Here is a 22157-nt window from a genome sequence, read left to right on the forward strand (position 1 = left end):
ACTAGCTCAACAAGCCATACCCACTAGGCGAATATCCTTGGCAAGAGTAACCATGTGCCATGTATGGAAAAGGTGAGGTGCAAAACAATGTGGGTTTGAAAGCAAAAGCCAAGTTGGAAAAAGTCTCTTAAAGCGGGCTTAAAAGTGGTAGTGTGACATGGTGGTGAAGTAGTGTGTTGTGAAGGTGTTGAGAGACTAATTTTGTTATGGTTTTTTAGTTCTTTTGTCATGATCTTTTTTAAAGTCAGTTCATGTAAAGGCAGATTATTATTTGTTTAGTTATAATTGTCTTTTTAGTTTAACGAATCAAATGATATTTCTGTTTAGTTTTAAGTCTCTTCTTTTCCCCCTAATCAAACTTCTTTTTTTTATACTCCTTAACTTTCTATTAGTATCAAGTCGGATCTTAGATGTGAAAATATAAGATAACAAGGTTGATCTCTTCTTCATAGAAAACAAAATGATATTATGGCGCACAAAAATAAATAAAACATAAAAGGGAAGCTAAAGGTTTTACATAATACATTTAAATATTTAGTAATTCAACACACAACCAAACATACACAAGGCCAAACCAGGCCCACTTGACAAGACCAAAAGGCCCACACAACTTCACACCCTAGAAAAAATTTAGTAAATGAAATAAAAAAAATAAAAAAACACGCTCACTCTCCTTTGGAGAGGGGCTGCAAAATACCCTCAAAACAATATTAAATTACAATAATACCACTATGACTTGTACACACCATACATAAAGCCAAACGATACCTACCCCCAACGGTTACTTTTTTCCATCTTCAGAATAAAAAACACCAACTGATAACGAATACATTGGTGTGTCAAGGCTTCCTGCTAAAATTACCTTTTTAACCCTGGGATGAAAAGCGTAATACCTTCTTCTTTCTTAAAATATCAAATTAAAATTGGTAAAAAAGGATATAATATTGTTCTTTCATTTAAGGTTGTTTAAACCTTTTGGTCAGCAGTTTTCTCGGTTAAGGAGAAAAGTTAAGACGCGAGGTGTACGTGGCTTTAACCGCCCAATTGCTTGGAATTACATCTCTTGCCGACAAAGTTCTCCCGGTAGAGAGTGTGGTGAGTTTGACCAAGAATGGTCCTCTTAGAGGTCCTCTGACAATCACCCAATTTGCGCCCCAAACATGGCTCATCTTTAGCCATTCGGTTGACCTTGCCTGTTCATTCACACGCATTCTATTTTTAGCAAATTTTGAATAAGACGCATTTATTGTAGAATCAGTTTTAGTTATAGAATCGTAAAAACTGCATCATTCACTTGCACGCCTTGTTTAAAATTATGATATAAGTCATATAACTTAGAAAAAAGAAAAAAAAGTAAGGTAGACGCTTATATAACCATATTATATACATGAAGATATAATGTTTTGGTATCTCATTTTGAAAGATCGAAGCCCACATGTGATATTTAAAGGATCCAGAAATGATATAATTATTAATTTAATATTTAATATTAGTAAATGGTAAAGAAATGTTGATCGGAAATAAGTGGAATGATATGTATGTTTATCAATTGAAGAGGTAGGTCCCCGTAAAGCCCAGTTGGACTCGCAAGACACACCTTGATGAGGTACGTCTGGGCAAAGACCAACTGGTTCCGCAGGACCCACCATGCTCAGAGAGATGAAGACCTTACACGCAGTAAGCCAGCTGTTCCCGCAGGAAAGCCTCCCTTGGTACAGTACCCTGCCTGTTCCCGCAGCTATGAGTACAAGCCAAGAAGGAAGGCTACCCGCACCAACAGTAAGGCTACACGCATAAGACACTAACTCTTATACTTCAGCAATGTCACCTAAAGAAGGAATGAGCAAGGCGGGAATATTCCCGCCCAAAAGAGCCAGTCCGTACGCTTTTGGAAGACCTTTTGTACTATACCTGCCAAGGTATGGACAAAATAGACAAGATCTGACCAAAGCAGCCCATGAACCAATCACAGGGTGACAGATCACCGACAATAGTACGAGGAGGAGCACGCTCCAGTACAAAATGTCACTATCAGCCGCTGCCTACCCACCAACCCCCATCGTGGCACGTACATAGCCCGTAGTTGGTGGAAAAGGAATAGTACACAGCTGGCCATGTCACTATCAGCCGCTGCCTACCCACCAACTCCCATCGTGACACATACGTAGCCCGTAGTTGGTGAAAAAGGAATATTATACAGCTGGCCGTACCTGCTTGGAAACCTACATTCGGCTATAAATACTCCAACACCTTGGAACGGTATCATCATCTGATCTTCTCTAGCTATTTCTCTTAATATACACTTATATTCAGAACAATCTAGTCTGATTCTCACGCCGGAGGGTGGTCACAAGGAGGAACCCCCCACTTCTCAGTGACGAGCTCACGGTGTCTGTTTTGCAGGTCAAGAAGAATAACCATATTTGCCGGACCTAACCCTCGTGGGAAACATCTACTTAACCCTAAGATTATCCGTAATCTGTCGGGGTCGCTTAGTGTTTCTTCATTGGCGCCATCCGTGCATAAAAGCTAGAACTAATTCCGGTAACCACAACCCCAGCCAGGAAAGATGGTTAAGGTTACTCCGATGCCAAGGCCAACGAGTGACCAAGAAACTCCGGTAACCACAACCCCAGCTACTGGGGGGAACACCGGCGAGTACACAATTTTTACGAACACTACCCCGGTTACCCAAGCCGGGGCAAGTGCAGTAAACAATCCTTCCCTGGGATTCATTGATACCCAGTTGGAGAAACAACAGACGAGGCTCCCCCGCCAAACACTTGATCAAGTTAAAGGCGGAAGCACGTCAGAAAGAATTCCAAGCTGAGTTGGATGAACGTTTACGTTCACTCCAACAGGCTAATGACGAATTCGGAAGCACTCGACAACAGCTCAACATGAGCAATGATTGCGAGTACTTGGACGATGATTGGGAGGAGTCCAACAGTGACGCAAACCCTCGTCATAGGGCGAAAGGGAAGCGTAAAGAAACGGACCTCCAGCCGAGAAGAAATTTTGGAGAAACCTTTAAACCAAGGAACGCGGGGGAAAACCCACATGACTTCTCCAAAACTTTCAGGCCAACTGTTGCAAATGCGGGAACGTCCAAGTTTGCAAGGGACATTGCGGAAGCAATCGCCCCGAAGAGTGCCAAACAGATGTCCAACATCGGCACTTATGATGGCATATCCGACCCAGACGATCACTTGAACAGATTCATAGCGGGGGCAACCGTCAGCAACTGGACGGAACCCACGTGGTGTTATATGTTCCAGATGACGCTGGTCGGAGCGGCCAGGGCGTGGTTTGATCGTCTACCGGTCCACCACATCTATGATTGGGTGGACTTCCAGCACAAGTTCAGCCAGCACTTCAGTCAACAGAGAAAATATACTGAAGAGCAGTGGACGATCCTCAACTGCGTTAGAGAGGATGATGAATCTTTGCTAGACTTCATCACTCGCTTCAACTCAAAGAAGCTGAGTCTGGGCACCATAAGTGAAGATCTCGTTCGCGCCGCTTTCATCCAGGGCGCCGAATACCCAGAGCTTATCCGCACATTGACGGGTAAAGATGGAATGCCATCCACATGGGATGCCATCATGACGGCAGCTAAACGCTTTGCCGAAACGGAGAAGCAACTGGGTAGGAATCTTCCCCAGAGTACAAACCTCTACACGCAAAGGACCAGAGAGAATAATGTCCGCACCGCCCGACAAAACAAAAAGAGGAAGCTTGATATTTGGCAGTCAAGGGTAAACTTTGACACCTCATCCAGCTCTCGCCCTCTATTAGGCGGAAGGGATAACACGCACTCATCAAACCGGAACCCTAGATGGACGCCACTCACCAAAAGCGTCACAGAGATATTTGCCACCAAGAAACTCCCATGGCCAAAAGCGCCAATGATCCGACAGCACCATAACGCTGATCAGAGCAAATCCTATGACTTCCACGCGACAAAGGGCCACACCACCGAGGAGTGTCCATTTTTGAAGGATATTGTCGAAACATTCGTCAAAGATGGAAAACTTACACACCTCGTGGCATCAATCAAGAACGGAGGGAGGAATGATAATCGGTACAAGGGCAACGGACGAAAGCCCGTCGACATCAGCATCCACATGGTTCATGGCAACGTCAGAGGAAGAAAACGACGAACGACAGAACCATGTGCGTGGAAGGAAGCTGAAGTGCACTTCCCGCGAGTGCCAGGAGGGCCCAACAAAGAAGGCCCTATAGTCATCAAAAGCCAGCTGGGGCACTACATCACTTCCCGCACTCTTGCTGATAACGGCACTTCGTCAACAGTCATGTATAGGCAGTTCTTCGAAAAGCTAGACGACGAAGACAAAGAACGCCTGGAAACGGTCTACGCCTCGATGGAAGGGTTCGATGGCAGCACAAACACCCCCCTGGGTATCCTATCTTTCCCCGTCACTCTCACGGACGGGAAACACTCCCGCACAGAAGACGTGGACTTCGTCGTAATGAGGAAGCCACACCACACATACGACATTCTCTTCGGGAGAGATGGGATGGCAAGATTTAATGCTGTGGTGTCTTCAGTCCACGGCATGATGGGGTGGCCAACAGCTGAGGGTGTAGCGATGATCACCGGTATTCCCCAGGTATGCATCGCATCTGTCTCATCTAAACCCAAACCAAAGATGGCTAAACCAACCATTACCGAACCAGAAGAATGGGCATTCAATGGCAAATACCCTGACCAGGCTGTTACCATTTGTCCAACAATCACCGATCCCACACGCACCTTACTCAAACGCTTACTGCAGAAAAACGCTGACATCTTCGCGTGAACACCAGCTGACATGACTGGTGTACCTCGAAGTAAGGCAGAGCATAAGCTTAAGTGTGACCCGGCTTTTACGCCGGTCATACAAAAGCGTCGAGTAATGGGAGCGGAACAGGCTAACGCGTGTAGAACCCAAGTCAAGGAACTCCTTGACGCAGACATCGTACGCGTTAGTAAATATCAAACATGGGTTGCAAATCCCGTCATGGTACCGAAATCCAACAAACAATGGCGCATGTGCATAGACTTCAAAGACCTAAACAAAGCATGCCCCAAGGATTGTTACCCGTTACCCGAAATTGACCTTAAGGTAGATTCGTTAGCACCGTTTCGCCTTAAATGCTTTCTTGATGCGTATAAGGGATACCATCAAATCCATATGGCCGTTGACGATCAGGACAAAACCACATTTCGGACGCCCGATGGCACGTTTTGTTATCAAATGATGCCATTCGGACTTAAGAATGCCGAGTCCACATATCAACGCCTGATGGACAAAGAGTTTCATGCCCAAATTGGGAGAAACTTGGAAGTTTACATGGATGACCTGGTCATCAAAAGCCTTGAGCCAGAAGCGATGTTGAAAGACATCGAGGAAACTTTCAACATGCTCAGAAAGATAAACATGAAGCTCAACCCGAACAAGTGTTCTTTTGGAATGGAAGAAAGGAAGTTCTTAGGAGTCATCATTACCAAAGATGGCTTCAGAGCGAACCCTGAAAAGGTCGAAGCCATTATCAAAATGGAATCACCACTACCATCAAACAAGCTCAGACACTGAATGGACGACTAGTCGCACTTAACCGCTTTTTGGCGAATCATGCGGATAGGTCGTTCCCATTCGTGTCAACATTGAGAAATTGTTTAAAGAAAACGCACTTCCGCTGGACACCAGAAGTGGAAGCAGCTTTTCAAGAGATTCGGTCACGCTTGATCGAACTCCCAACGCTCACAGCACCAGAAGCGGGGGAGGAGTTAATCCTATACCTCTCCGCCACAGATAGAGCAACCGGGGCAGTCCTGCTAGTAGAACGAAAAGGCATCCAGATGCCCATCTACTATGTTAGCCGCGTCTTAACAGACGTAGAAACTCGGTACTCTACTTTGGAAAAATTAGTCTTAGCGCTCGTACAGGCTTCACGCAGGCTAAGACGATATTTCCAAGGTCACCCAATCACCATTCTCACCAACTTCAAACTTGCAAACGTTCTAGGCAAACCCGAGTTGTCAGGACGCCTAGCCAAATGGGCAATAGAATTGGGAGAATATGCGATAAAGTACAAGCCAAGACCAGCCATAAAAGGCCAGGTCTTGGCCGACTTTATTGCAGAAGTCCCCGCTTCGCGGGAGAAAGAGTGCCAGGAAGAGGCTCAACCCTCTCCAGCACATGACATTGATGATGTCTGGCGACTCTACACTGATGGAGCAGCCAACAACGAGGGTTCAGGCGCAGGGTTGAAGATAACCAACCCAGCAGGCCAAGAGTACACTTACGCTATTCGACTGGATTTTCCAAGTACGAATAACGAAGCGGAGTACGAAGCATTCCTGGCCGGGTTGAGAATTGCGCGGAAGATGGGGGTGAAAAACCTGGAAGCCCACGTGGATTCCATGTTAGTAGCCAACCAGATAAACGGGACGTACACGGCCGTTAACGACACAATGGCCCTGTACCTCGCACAAGCAAAAACCCTTATGCGCGATTTCAACGATTGCAAAGTCATGCACATCAAGCGAAGCGAAAACAAATCTGCGGATGCGTTAAGCAAGCTTGCATCGTTAGCCTTCACCCACTTGGGAAAGGACATCCACGTTGAACTCCTTGGAGCACCGTCAGTCCCGCACAAGGAAATTTGTGTCATCCAAACCGGTACGGAAACGTGGATGACACCAATCATAAATTACCTTGCGGCGGGTATACTACCAGAGTCAAAAGCACAGGCAAGAAAGATACGCTGTAAAGCACTGATGCGTGGCCCACTTCTAAGATGCGTGGACGACCAAGATGCTGATTACCTCCTAAGGGAAGTACACGAAGGCATCTGTGGAGTACACGCAGGTCCACGCGCAGTTGTAGCTAAGCTAAACAACGCGGGATACTTTTAGCCGGGGATGCATACAGATGCGCTGGCATACATCAGAAAATGTAGGTCATGCCAGCTCTACGCACCCAACACGCATCGCCCGAAAAATGAACTTGTTCCAGTCACTTCTTCATGGCCATTTCAGAAGTGGGCCATCGATGTGACGGGCCCATTTCCCACAGCAGCAGGGAACGTTCAGTTCCTAGTAGTAGCTATCGATTACTTCACCAAGTGGATAGAAGCAAAACCCTTAGCCCAAACAACCACAAAACATATCAAAAAATTTATTTGAGAATTTATTATTTGTCGTTTTGGACTTCCACAGAATTTGGTGAGCGATAACGGCACCAACTTTGCTGACAAGAAGCTACAAAAGTGGCTGGAAGAACTTCAAATCACCCACACCTTTACCTCAGTGGCACACCCGCAGGGTAATGGTGAGGTGGAAAGAGCAAATAAGAGCATCGTCGACGGCATAAAGAAAAGACTCTTGGAACATAGATCCGGCTGGGTGGACGAAGTTCCACACGTCCTTTGGGCAAACAGAACGCTAAAAAAGGCAAGTACGGGAGAAACCCCGTTCAGCCTCACCTATGGCACTGAAGCTATGGTCCCGATCGAAATTGGTCTACCCTCACCAAGGGTCTTGACTCAACCAGAAGACAATGATGCGGAAAGACGGTTAGACCTTATGCTAACCGAAGAACGCAGAAACTTAGCCGCAGCGCGTGAAGAGAACTACAAGCGACAAATGCAAAAGTACTACAACACGCGGGTAAAACTCTGCAACTTCAATGTCGGAGACTACATACTGCGTAACAACGAGGCTTCGAACCAAGAACGCCCAGGAAAGCTGGCCCCGGCCTGGGAAGGGCCATATATAATCAAAGAAGTTTTGGAAAAGGGCGCATACCGGCTAGAAAGGCTCGATGGCACCCCCATCCCAAGAACATGGAACGGAGCTCAATTACGCAAATGTTACATGTAGATCAATTCCAAACTTGTAAAGAAAAGGCCTAGAGCCACTTCTAGTGGAAATGATTCTCCTTTATCACATTGTGTTGATAGCCTTACCTTTATACTTATGAACTTTCCACACTGATATGTTGACCAAACCTATCGTCGTGGGTCCAGAACTGCTTCCGCCCACACCACTCTATAATATGGTTGCATCCACGCCTGCATGAAGATAAAATATTAGAAACAACGGCGGAAAGAAATGCGGGAAAGAAATAAAATTTATACTTACGGGTTTTCTTAAGCTTGAAGGTTCTGACGGGCGGGGACGAACCCGATGGAACTGGCCTCTTCACGCCAGTCACCGTCTTAACGTTTGGCTGCTCGGAGGTGACAGCTGTCCCAACCTCCGAGACAATGGTCTCACTAGGGTTCCCCGTCGCCTCCTCGCTTTCAGTCTCCGAATCAGACCGATTTCCCTGATCGGCGGTGGAGGTAACCTTCGCCTTGCCCTTCACGCCGGCAGCTTTCTTCTTCCTCACGAAGAAAAGACCATCTGCGGATTCCTCATCAAAAGATGACAAAATTAGAGGAACTCCAGCAGAGGTTTCAGCATGAAGAGGGCGAGGGTTAAAGAATCCCTTACCTGGCCGCGTGGCGCTCAAAATCTCGTGGCCCGGCGGGTAGACCTCCACGAACCTATCCGCCGTTTGCTCCAAAATGGGCAACTCGTTCTCGTCGAGATCACGAGTACCCAGTCGAGCGGGACCACCAGTCTCCCGCGGTTGCAGAAGCGATTGTAAGTTGTTTCCCTCTGAAAATAAAAAGAAAGAAACAGTTAGAAGAAAACCCTAAATCAGCACAAAAGACGGAGCATACCGTAGGGAGTAGAATTCGAACCGTATTCGAGGATGATAGGTACTTGCGGCGTCCCAGAACCGGCATCCTTCCATACCCGGCTCATCCCGAGCATCACCATCCCAGACTCCGCAAAGCGGTAAACCGGAGTCTGAATCTGGGAGATCTTGGTAAACCATTCCGTCTCCTGGTAGTTGGAGGCGTGAAGGTTGGGGAGTGCTCTCCCGTTCTTGAACGTCATCGCAATGGGGACGACGCGGGCAGAGATGTAGAAGAACTCCCGTTTCCAAGACCGAAGACTGCGCTCGGTAGCGCAGATCTTCAAACCCTTGATCCGAGTGACCAAGGTATACGGATGCACCTCCAGGAGTAGAAGATCATCAGGCGGTCGACACGGGGCTCGATGCCCAGAATGTGGCACACCCATTCAAAATGGCGGACCTTAGCGATCGCCATTGGGTGTACCTCTGTCAAGTGTACACCGTGTTTCTCCAAAACACGGTATACAAACTTCGTTAATGGAAATCTGAGATTCCCATACATGAAGAATGAGGCATAAACCCCTATCTTGCCCTTGGGGGCATTATACACCGTCTGGTGAGGCTCCGGAAACTCAGGCTCGTAAGGATCGAGCATGAACTTCTTGACGATATAGTTGTATAGATCGACAGAAAGAGCACACTGGCACTCGCCAGCAGTACTCTTGTCATCATTGTCAGACGCGGACATCGGGTTCTCGGGGTATACATCGGACTCCTCCGCAGTAACCTCAGGATCATGAATAGAATACATGTTTTGGGTATGAAAGAGAACGATTTCAGGAGAATGCTCGACAGAAAAGTTAGAGTATTCGCCGGAAATCGCTTAGAAGAAGAATGAAGTGAAGGTGTGAATCGAAATGCACCCTCTCCCCCCTTTATATACTCATCGCAATGAATGCGATGAATTTAATGCGAAGGAGAGAGAAAGCGCAGGTGCAATAAAACAGCGACACGTGGAAAAGAGCAAGCTGGCAACAGCTGTCGAAAAGACGCGTGCCGTAAAATTCGCGCCCACGCGCTTGAAAAAGCGTCTGGAATGACCATATACTGTCACGTCGCCATAACTTCCTGCACGTCCTGAAACTGTCAGAAGAAACCGTCAGGAGACGCCAACGTCACTTCAACCGTTTGGACGGTTCTTATCCTTTCACCAACTCTTCAAATTTCAAAAAGATTCAAGAATAAGAGGGAATATACCCCCTTACCTTGGGAAGCAAAAAACCATAAGACAAGTGCGGGTATAGTGTCAAGGCGAAACCCTTCACATACTTAGCACTCGCAGGGAATTTAAGCCAAGAAGGATCTTATGGGCCATGCTTGCGGAAAGGGAAATAACACCTCCGCATGGCGGGAACATTGAGAACTAGCTTGTGTGAAACTTCAAGGCGGAATTGGTGGTTTAACATAACTGATCACTATGTCCAAAACTACCAAAACCTAGTGAAGAGCCTATACAAATGAAACTCAACGCTCCCGACTTGCGAAGAGGTTAAACACCTACCCGCATCGTAACCAAAGATCAGGCAGAAAAGTCAGGAATTTCTGCAAGTGACATTAGGAAAACTGCGGGAAGAATCCCCACGGAAAACCTTAAAAAACAAAAACCTCTTTAAAAACCCCTTGCTTAAAGTCCAAAAGTTCACCTCACTTATTAACAATTCATGAGAAGAACAATGGACTGGGGGGACTTGAAGAGGTAGGTCCCGCAAAGCCCAGTTGGACCCGCAAGACACACCTTGATGAGGTACGTCTGCGCAAAGACCAACTGGTTCCGCAGGACCCACCATGCTCAGAGAGATAAAGACCTTACACGCAGTAAGCCAGCTGTTCCCACAGGAAAGCCTCCCTTGGTACAGTACCCTGCCTGTTCCCGCAGTTATGAGTACAAGCCAAGAAGGAAGGCTACCCGCACTAACAGTAAGGCTACACGCATAAGTCACTAACTCTTATACTTCAGCAATGTCACCTAAAGAAGGAATGAGCAAGGCGGGAATATTCCCGCCCAAAAGAGCCAGTCCGTACGCTTCTGGAAGACCTTTTGTACTATACATGCCAATGTATGGACAAAATAGACAAGATCTGACCAAAGCAGCCCATGAACCAATCACAGGGTGACAGCTCACCGACAATAGTACGAGGAGGAGCACGCTCCAGTACAAAATGTCACTATCAGCCGCTGCCTACCCACCAACCCCCATCGTGGCACGTACATAACCCGTAGTTGGTGGAAAAGGAATAGTACACAGCTGGCCATGTCACTATCAGCCGCTGCCTACCCACCAACTCCCATCGTGGCACATACGTAGCCCGTAGTTGGTGAAAAAGGAATATTAAACACCTGGCCGTACCTGCTTGGAAACCTACCTTCGGCTATAAATACTCCAACACCTTGGAACGGTATCATCATCTGATCTTCTCTAGCTATTTCTCTTAATATACACTTATATTCAGAGCAATTTAGTCTGATTCTCACGCCGAAGGGTGGTCACAAGGAGGAACCCCCCCCTTCTCAGTGACGAGCTCACGGTGTCTGTTTTGCAGGTCAAGAAGAATAACCATCTTTGCTGGACCTAACCCTCGTGGGAAACATCTACTTAACCCTAAGATTATCCGTAATCTGTCGGGGTCGCTTAGTGTTTATTCAGAGCATGGTCCTCTTAGAGGTCCTCTGACAATCACCCAATTTGCGCCCCAAACATGGCTCATCTTTAGCCATTTGGTTGACCTTGCCTGTTCATTCACACGCATTCTATTTTTAGCAAATTTTGAATAAGACGCATTTATTGTAGAATCAGTTTTAGTTATAGAATCGTAAAAACTGCATCATTCACTTGCACGCCTTGTTTAAAATTATGATATAAGTCATATAACTTAGAAAAAAGAAAAAAAAAGTAAGGTAGACGCTTATATAACCATATTATATACATGAAGATATAATGTTTTGGTATCTCATTTTGAGAGATCGAAGCCCACATGTGATATTTAAAGGATCCAGAAATGATATAATTATTAATTTAATATTTAATATTAGTAAATGGTAAAGAAATGTTGATTGGAAATAAGTGGAATGACATGTATGTTTATCAATCAAACACAGAATAGGAAAGCACTTGATCACATTGAACCGTCACTAACGACCCTAACTTGATTAATCAAATATATTTTTCTGACTTAATGGATACACAACTATATCATTAAATATTATTATATTAAACTATGGGCATTAAAATAAATATACTCTATTTTGTGCAGTATGTTTCAGTTTTTTTAATAATTTAATTTAAGGATATTGATTTTTAATATTTCTAACTTTCTCTCATTGGTAGATAGCACTCCTAATTTTTGATTTGTTACCCACCAGTCCACCACTCCCAACTTTCACCCTATTTTCCTGTATCACTCCCCGTCAAAAATAACACTAACCTCGTTAATGTTTTGGACTAAAAATGTCATTCAAATTAGTTGAGGGGTTAAAACAGAATTTTTATTTTTAACACACAACCTTCATTCTGGTGACCTCGTTTTTTCTGGCGACCACTTTTTTTCCGGCGAGTTTGAGTTTTCCGACTATCTCGTCTTTCAAAAAATGGAGATGGTTCAGAGGTGTAAAAAGGTGATGGAGATCATGAAGATTGTGCACCGGTGGAGATATGATGAAGATGGTGCTCGTCGGAAACCTGCAACTCGATTTTCCGGCACGCATGCGATCCCGGAAGGTGGCTGGGTGAGACACTGGTGGTGGCGGGGGCGGGGGTTGCGGTTTTGGGGCGGTGGGCGGTGAAATGATGGATATGGTGTTCGCCGGAAGCCTGCAACTTGCCGGAAAACTCAAATTCATATGTGAAGCTCGGTGAAATGATGGATATGGTGTTCTGAAAGACGAGATAGCCGGAAAACTCAAATTCTCCGGAAAAATGAGGTCGCCGGAAAAACGAGGTCACTAGAAATGGAGGTTGTGTGTTAGTTATAAAATTTCTGTTTTACCCCCTCAACTAATTTGAATGACATTTTTAGTTCAAAACATTAACGAGGTTAGTGTTCATTTAGACGGGGAGTGGTACAGGAAAATATGGTGAAAATTGGGAGTGATGGGTGACAAATCAAAAGTTAAGAGTGCTATCTACCAATGAGGAAAAGTTTAGAGTATTAAAAACCAATTTCCCTTTAATTTATAACGAGATCCACAGAAACCTAAAATAAGCTCATAAATTATTTTAACAACTTGTACCCTATGCTGTAAAAGGTTGTACAAGGGTGTATCCGACATATTCGGATATCAACATGCTTATTTTATGAAAGTATGTGTTTTAAAAAGTGGTTTCTTTTGGGATCACATTCTCCGGACACCTAACTTATTCTTTCCTTCGTTAGCGTGTTAATCTTAATAAGATATTATCTATTCTAGTTTATGTGTAATTGTTATTTTCTATATTTATATTTATAGGATGCAGTTACTGTACGCTAATGCCTTAACGTACGGTAGGTACGCGAGACGCTCAAAGTCAAAAAACAAAAGCAAAAACCTAAAACGCTCAGAAAACTTAAACGCTCAAAAAACGGTCTTCGTGAAAAAAGTGAAAAATTGATCGATTAACCATCCAAAACTGTTTTTTCCGGAGAACAAATGATTGATTGGATATGTATTGACCATTCCAAGATGTTTGAATGTGATTTCATGGATCGATTCGTGAAAAATGGATTCACGTACATTAATGTACGTTAAGGATTAGTGTATTGGATATTTTCACTATATTTATATACAGTACTAAAGAAAAAAGCTAGTATAGAAACTGTACCTCTCTGATATGCATAGATCCAACATCTCCGTCCCCACCCTCAAATTCTACCAAAAGTGAAAGCCAATAATTCGTTGAGCCTTCGTTCACATGAAAATGCAATGTTTCTACCCGGGTATTTACACGGCGTCCTACAATTTATAAAAAATCAGTAATTGCACCTATAAACTTAGTAAATGACCATAATGCCCCTCTCATAATGTCGTAACGAAATTTATAAAAATTAAAATAAATCGTCCAAAAATTAAATAGGGGCGGTTTCCGTCGTTACTAAATAGCGGTGGACTTTAAATGACATTTTCTCGTTATTATTTTTTTTTGTTATCCAAAAGGGGTTGCGGCGGAGCTTGTTGCCCGCTGCCACTTCATTGTAAATCGTTTGAATGTTTCTATCCAACTATTTTATTAACAAAAAAAAATAACTAGAGGCGCAAAAGAAAAGACATACCGGCGGTAAAGAATGTTAAGTACACCACGGTCACGAAGGTGGTTGTGATCGCCGGCAACGGCCATCCGACCAAATGTGGCGCCACTAATGTCAAAATGTGTGTTCCCGCCCGAGCAGTAGCCGCCTGGGCACTCGTCAGTGATAATAACCGTTACGGCACGCCGGGAACATATGGATTTGTCCAGACACTTGACTTTGTAACAAGCACCGCACCCTTCACCACCTTTAAACAGAATAGGACTCACTGCTCCCACACGCGCCCGGAACGGCTTCACGTCCACCAGAGATCCGTAACCACACGCTCCACCTGCAAGTACAATTTATTAACCAATAAATAATACTATACTATACTACTACTCTTTTACTTTAATATTTTGATTTTGATGGTATTCTATTTGGTTACACTTTCACTCATTAGACTATAGATGGACTATAAATTTGGGCGAATTGTGACACGTGGCGCCCAGTTAGTAAATGATGGAAATTTGTTTTTAGACTATACGCTATGGTGAGGGGCTTCGAAGCTCCTCCACCGTGACACGTCACCGCCACGTAAGCAACGGGGGGCATCGAAGCCCGCCCCGCTATGGTTTGAGGCCACCAAAGGCGCCCCTATATATATATATGCATATGTACGTGTGTGTGAGAGGGGGACCCACATTCACCATCAACCGCGCCGGCCATTGGAACCACCCAACCTTGGCGCCCTTGGTTTGACGGAGCCCCACGGCGGTGTTCGATGGGCGCCCGCCACCTCAGCCATGGGCGCCCCATAGCGAAGAGTCTTATGTAATGGTTTAGGGGCTACAAGTTGGATCCACAGTATTTTTTTTATTATTTTCTTTTTGTAATTAAACTAAGTAAATAAAAACCATTTTATTTAAATAATTAAATAAAAATGTATTAAAATTAAAAATAAATACAAAAAAATACATAAAACTAAAAAAAGCACACCAATAATAAAAATAAATTATAATAAAAAAACACACCACAACAAAATACATATAAAAATTATAATAAAAATACAAATAAAAAAACTAATCTATTCGTCTGAATCTGATGAATTCTTAGACTCTCGTTGATTAATTGATCCCAAATCTCGGCAGAATTCATGGAATCCGGGAAACTCATTGAGTTTGAAGAAGTATGAAATGATGAAAATGATTGTTATTTTTATGTTTGAGTTTGTGTATGATATGATGAAAATTGTTTAATATTTATATTAAGTTTTTAATTTAATTTTTTTTATTTAGCCGTTGGATAACGGTAACATTATTATTATTATTATATTATTTTCTTCACATCTCGGCGATAATAACACCCCGCCCCCGCCCCTTTTCGCCCAGTTATCGCCGGGGGCGGTGTTCGCGCCCATTGTCGCCACAAATCGCCCAAGCCCAAGCCCCACTACACATTACCTTAACATTTCCCCCAAAATTAAAACACAAACAAGTCAAATTACCATCACTTCCGTCTCCTTCAGGACTGCCGTACCACGTGGCAGTGGCCGGATGCCAATGTGAGCTAGCCGCATGCATTAGCGGCGTACCTGAACACACCACAAACCACCACATCGCCGCCAGACAGAGTTCAACAATGTACCTCCTCATAACAAACACCATTGTGTAAAAAGCCAACCACCCTGTCGGAAAAACCGTCTGGCCGGCGACGGAGTACACAAAGTACGGTCAATAATAATAATAATAATAATAATAATAATAATAATAGAGAGAGAGTAGAAGTAGAAGAGAAAACAGACAGATATAACAACACAACACTTATTAACTGACTTTACTTGTCTGTCCTGGTTGATTTTCTTTATTTAGACTTTGGGGTGTGGGGCTTCAACGGGGGCGCTAGAGCCCCTCCGCTCGCGCCCCCAGGCGCTAACACCACACCACCAGGCGCTAGCGGGGGCGCTAACGGGGCGCTAACGCGAAAAACAATGCAGGCGTGAGCCGGTTAGCGGGAGAAGAGAGAGGGCTGCACGGGATTTGAGGGTTTTTTGACCGTTGGGAGCCGAAAAAAGCCAAAAAAAAATTTATTTTTCCTATATAATTATACCCCATTTCACCCATTTTTATACCAAAACTAAACCTTCACCCAAAATCAATTCATCTTCTCAACTTTTTTTTAAAAAAATGGCAGGAAATTGGTACCCAAACCTTGATTCAGATTATATTGACGATGATTTATGGTCGTCACCGCACCAACCGATGTTTTATTCGGAGCCGCAAGAATCATCCGGCTTTCAACCATCCAACACACAACCGTCTCCTAACTTTGTTGTTCCGGAGACACAAGAATCACACGGTGAAGCTACGGGACCAAAAAGACGCGTCCACCGGAAAAAACAAGTTGCAACGGACGGGTCGGGACCAGCTTCGACTCCGAGGACGAAACGGAAAGCCACTCCGTGGTCATCGGATGAGAAGGAAGCCTTGTGTCGGGCTTGGATAGTCATTTCTGAGGATCGGCGTTGCGGTAATTGTTTTAACGTTTTTAAAAATGATTTTTAATAAAAAAGTTAAATAAAAAAGTTAAATGGAAATCTAATTTATTTATTCATTTTGCAGCCGACTACCAAAAGAGCAAGATTTTTTGGACAAAGGTTAGGGAGACGTTCTACATGCTCGTTGGGAGTACAGAGCGGAACGCCGATATGATTTCGGGTCGGTGGTCCGAAATCAGAAAATTTGTCGGCTTGTTTACTAATCTTTTCAACAGGAACAGCGGTCGTATGAGACCAAGTGGCAGTGATGATTTGGCGGTTTACAATTTCACGGTCGAAGAGTGGAAGCAGGAGTGTTTGCGGAGGTATGGGATGGTGAAGACGTGGGACGATTTATTGTTGTGGGAGAGGTTGAAAAGGTGTTCCAAGTGGGTTGAGCTGGTGGCGCCGGACTTTGATGCGGAAGTAAGGGCGAAACGGACTAAAACTAGTTCGTCTGGAGCGTATAGCACTTCAACCGGGTCGGATTGCCGCGTTGGATTCGACCTAAACATTGCGGAGGAGGAAACGTCTTCACCACTGAGGAGGCGGCCATTGGGAAGGGACGCCAAGGGGAAAAAACCGGCTGAGGGGGAAGCCGTAAACATCGCCAATCTTGTTGAATCCCTCAATAAATTCAACAAAACCATGGAGATGGTCTCTTATGACAAAAAGGAAAAAAGTCGAATGAGAGATTTGGACTTTCTTACTAGAGACTTCAGTAACCTAAATCCGGTCGATCAAATGCTAATGGAAAAGCAAAAGGAACGTATCCGAAAGAGGTTGATCGAAGAAGACCAAGCCGAAGAATAAGAATAATGTTTTTTTTAGTACTTTAATTTTTATTTTATTTTTAGATATTAATGTGTTTTTTTTATTAATGTGTGTTTTTTTTAATAATTTATGAGTTTTTTTAATAATACGTTGTTTGAATATATTTATAAAAAAATAAAAAAAAAAATTCGCTGGAGCCCCTGCTGGAGCCCCTCCACACCAGGGCCAGGGGCTCCAACGGGGGCTCCAACACCCCCTTATCCAGTTTCTCTCTCTGCCACACGTCATAATATTATTGGTTGGAGCCCCCATTAAAGCCCCCCACACCCCTCAGCCTTACGGTCGTGCAATTGGCTTTTAGGTGGGTCCCAACGGCAGTTAAGGCGTCATATCCGGACTGTTTTCTGTTTAAGGACTTGATTTGTTCTTTTTTATGTTTTGCTTTATAGGGGAGGGGTTAGTGATGATGAGTGTGAGTGTTACTTTCGATAATGATTTAACTCAGGGGTTGTTTGGCTAAATCTCTGAATGACTTTGCATAATGACTATCTTACACTCTAAACTATTTCGTGTTGAATTCGATATATCTATTTAGTCAAAGCGCATAATCATTGTACTAAATGACCAAACATTCATAATAATCAACCAATATACATATTAAAACAAACTTTTATTATAATCAACCCAAATACATCTTAAAAATAGTTTAACAATATACCCACAACATCAAACACAGCTTAAGCTATATCCGGGCAACATAACACCCATTATAGTACAACCAAAAACATATTAAAAAGACGTCATTCAGCAATTACACGCATTTATCTTTCCTTGTCTCTTAACCTCTTTTCCTCATAAACCTACAATAAATCATCACTGACATCAAAATTAGCTAGTTTAATGATTCTAAGCTTTTGATCATATACAAAAAAGATAATTGCATAAAAAAAAGATAACCAATTATGGTATAATTTATATATTAGCTTTAACCATTTACTTCACCAACCTAAAACATTTTGCATTTTTATACAAGATAATAACAAGCAAAACATTCACTACAAACTTAACGCCTACTGCCCTAAAATTTTTGGTTAAATTACTATATTAGAGAGGCTCAACACCTACTGCCATCACGCTGATGATGATCAAGCGCTCGGGATGATATACAGACACACACCACGAAGATTATTTAAAATTTAAATGATTTGCAAATGGTGTTAAAAAAAGATGATAAGCTACGATTTGCTTTTACAGTAAATACTTATGTTTTTATAAAAAAGTGTATTTTTGTAGTTAGTGGATTTAACCAAGTTATGGTTGTTCAAATGAAAGAAAAATTTTGGAACCAAATTTCCTGTTATTTTTTTTGAAAGGCCAAATTTTATAAAAAACCAAAAAAAGGAACACTTACAAGACGCAAGTAAATCTAGGCCAAACAAAAACTTCTAGAAAACTAACTAAATTGAAAACTACACCACTTCTCCCAGTCAATACCCAATCTCTTGTTCCGATTACACACCCAAAGGAATGACATAACCTTAATGTCATTTATAACCTTCACCATCGAAAACGTCTTTATATTGAAAAACATATCATTCCTTGTTAACCAAATTTCCCAACACGTAACCAAAACAATTGCTTGAATCAACTCGCACTCCATCTTATTCATCTTGAACTTTGCTGGATAATCTATTATCTCTCGCACAGACTTAGAAAAATTAAACCCCGGTAACTTAACCCATTCAAGAATTATAGCCCATATCCATCTCGCCACCTTGCACCGCACCATCAAGTGCAAGGCCGATTCTGGCGCCGCTTCACAGATAACACATTTATTATCTCCCACATTAATACCCCTTACTAAAAGTGCTTCTTTTGTAGCCACCCGATCCAAAAGAAGTCTCCACACAAAACAATTAACTTTGATTGGAATGCATTTCAACCAAAAGTTATCTTCTACCTTTTGATATTTCATATTATCCATTTCCCATATTAGGTTCTTCATCCTATACTCCACCTCTGATCCCTCCACATCCTTCCACAACCATAAATCTGGCTTGTCTTTCATTTCCAAACCTGCCAACAAAATTTCCACGTTATTTAAAGTAATGTCGAAACATTTAAACTTATCTTTGACTTTTCAAAGTTTACACTGCATTCTTGAGTTTTTTATTTAAGGGATTGGAAAAGAAAAGATAAGAAAATTTTTCTTTTTTCATTCTTGAGTTTTTTCATTAAAAGAAAAGAAAGAGAATGGAAGGAAAAGTTAAGTCTTTTTTCATTCAAAACTTTCCTACCAAATATGACCGGATTATGAAAGAAAGTTTATATCTCATTACCATATTATCAATTTACCCTATTTTAATTCCCTTTTCCATGTTGCTATGAGGACATAATTGTAAAATTACATATTTTTTTCATATATTTTCCTTCCAATCTAACTCATGAATATAATAAACATTTTCTTTCCTTTCTTTTATTTTAACTCGATAATGTCTTTTAAGTATATAATTTCTTTTCCTTTCTTCCTCTATCCAATCTCATCATTCCTTTTCCTTGTATTTTAAACCCAAGAATACAGTGTTAGAGTGTTAAACTTCTTTCTCTTTATCGATCTTTTTGCTTGAGTACCAAATTGTCCATAACATTTATCCTCTCCCTCGCTTATATCTCCTGACCATTCTTTTTTGTGTCGTTCACCTAGTTGGGCCTAGATTTGGCTGGGCTATATGAATCTTATTTGGGCCTGGTCCAAGTTGATTACATTCCTTCAACCTAGAGATGCATAAATCGGGTTTTTTTTATAACCGGCTCCGGGTTTGGTTAACAAAGTCAAAAACCGGTTCAGGTAGGAACCAGGTCCAAGTATGGTCGATTTTGACCGGTTTGACTGGGTTTTTATCGGTTTTCGCCAGGTCAGATCCAAGTTTTGACCCTGTAGAGGTGAAACTGGTTCCGGTTCACTTCCAGGTTTGGCTTCTCTGAGGAACTGGAACCTGGTTTGTACCTGTAGGACGGGTAGTGACTAGTGAGGGTCTGGTTCTGAGTCGGGTCCGGAAACAGGTTTTATGCCCAAGCGGCCAAGGCTGCTTCATCATCATAGTCTAATTATCAGTTTTTCATTTAAAGAAAAGAGAAGATTAATATTCATGTAGAATTTAATCTAGTTTGTTTCTATGACCAGTTGTTACAGTAATGAAAATAAATGAGTTGTATAATTATTATTATCCTGAATTTAAGCTGGTAAGTCCTGCTGAACCGGGTTACCACATAATCATAATCGTGCATTTTCACTTTAACAATATATGTGTTTTGTTGGAGACTTGCGGTAAATCAATTCACGGCTACCTTTATATATGATCTAGAATATAACGTTAAAAGTAACGGAAGGTTAATCAAGCATCATGCACCAATGGACCAGAACTTGTGTTATGTGCTTTATATCCAAGGCTTGATGCAAAACTAATATCAAGCCGAGGGTCTCACCGGAAGCAGCCTCTCTATTCCTACGAGGTAGAGGTAAGGTTGTCAACATCTTACCCTCCTCAGACCCTATCATAGCTTTGCTATTTGTGGGATTTACTGAGTACAATGATGATTATTTTAGCAAGCAAATGAATTGCAGTACAACACTCAAGAATAAAGGACATTCAAAATATACATTTTTTTCTAGTGAAAGAAATAGACAATAAAGATAATATAACTGATACATGGAGCCTAGCATCATTTATTCAACACTACAACAAGAAAGAAAATAATATTATGATGATAAGTTAAAGAACAGTTCTTAGTTCTTACAGTGGCTAGCTTACTGTCCCTGATTTTCAGAATGGAAATTTAAGAAACTGGAAGACATATTATTATTATATTTGTTACCATTTAATGGATTTCTTGAACTTAACCAACAAGCAGGAGGCTGATCAGCAATACTTTTGGTGTAATCAAATATAGAGTGATCATTTGTTGATGAGATGGAAGTATTAATATTATCCAAGTGCAAGTGTTTCAAGAAGTGATAAGTGTTTGAATACTCAACAGGATAACATAATGGTTGATCTTTCATGTTATGATCATCATCATCAGGATTAATTTCCTGAAACCCGAACTGTGACGGATGGAAATCAACACTAGGAATATTATTCTTGACCATGATTCTTGAACTCTCATCATTAATATTATTTTCTCGGCTAACCGTTTGAGCCGCAGCTTGTGTTTGAAGGGTTTCAGTGACTTCACTAATCGCTTTTTCGGACTTGGAAAAGAGCCACTCGATGGTTTTGCTCGCTTTGTCGAATCCCAACATATCATTGAGGTCGAAGAATTTGCGAGCAGTATGAACCGATAACCTCATCCTCCTGTCTCTAAGTCCTTGAGCTGTGTGGATTTTGCTTTGTTTATCTTTCTTACCACCAATTTTTTTCTTCTTTATACACTTCAGTTTAGAAGACAAAGGCTTAGTTTTTGTGGTTTTGATGATGTTAGTGGTGGTGGTGGTTATGTACCCATTGGTGGAGACATGGTGGTCATGGGTTGTGGTATCCATGAATTGTTAACTTGATGCAACAAATTTTGATGTTTCTTGAAGCAAACTTATAATTATAGTAAGGGAAATAGAGACATGTTTGAATTTAAGGCAAAAGGTAGGTCTTTATGGCATGATATAGATATTTTGATAAGAGGTACAATGAAAAGTTTATTTTGTTAACTTACTATAATGTATTAATGAAGTTATACTAAATTTTTTTTAAAAAATATGATGATTATGGTTTTTTTAACTGTTAATATTTTATTTCTTAATCCATTTAACTGTTTACTCTGTCTGTCTACTGTGGGATTTGAACCCTCAAACTACAAAGGAGACCACATGTATTTGTATACTTACAGTGTCC

At 42.2% G+C, this 22157-nt stretch overlaps 1 protein-coding gene and 1 pseudogene across 2 annotated transcripts; both read right to left on the reverse strand.

Moving 5' to 3' along the window:
• Positions 1-405: 405 nt before the first annotated feature.
• LOC143543510 (expansin-B3-like) lies at positions 406-15703 on the reverse strand (annotated as a pseudogene). Its single transcript, XR_013137083.1, has 4 exons — positions 15466-15703; positions 14004-14310; positions 13556-13686; positions 406-1193 (listed from the first exon to the last, which is right to left on the reverse strand). The product of XR_013137083.1 is annotated as an expansin-B3-like (transcript).
• Positions 15704-19891: 4188 nt separating this feature from the next.
• On the reverse strand, positions 19892-21834 carry LOC143543492 (uncharacterized). The gene has a single exon (XM_077035804.1). It carries the CDS (start codon positions 21809-21811, stop codon positions 21077-21079), a length of 735 nt encoding a protein of 244 aa, XP_076891919.1. The 5' UTR covers positions 21812-21834; the 3' UTR covers positions 19892-21076.
• Positions 21835-22157: the final 323 nt, after the last annotated feature.

This window comes from Bidens hawaiensis, unplaced genomic scaffold, assembly GCF_021521415.1.
Source record: "Bidens hawaiensis isolate Kalapana, Puna unplaced genomic scaffold, B.hawaiensis_p1.1 tig00013123_1, whole genome shotgun sequence".
NCBI lineage: Eukaryota > Viridiplantae > Streptophyta > Magnoliopsida > Asterales > Asteraceae > Bidens > Bidens hawaiensis.

Bases quoted from the DNA above. Each gene is read 5' to 3' on its own strand.
- LOC143543492 (XM_077035804.1), bottom strand. From the start codon at position 21,811: ATGGATACCACAACCCATGACCACCATGTCTCCACCAATGGGTACATA.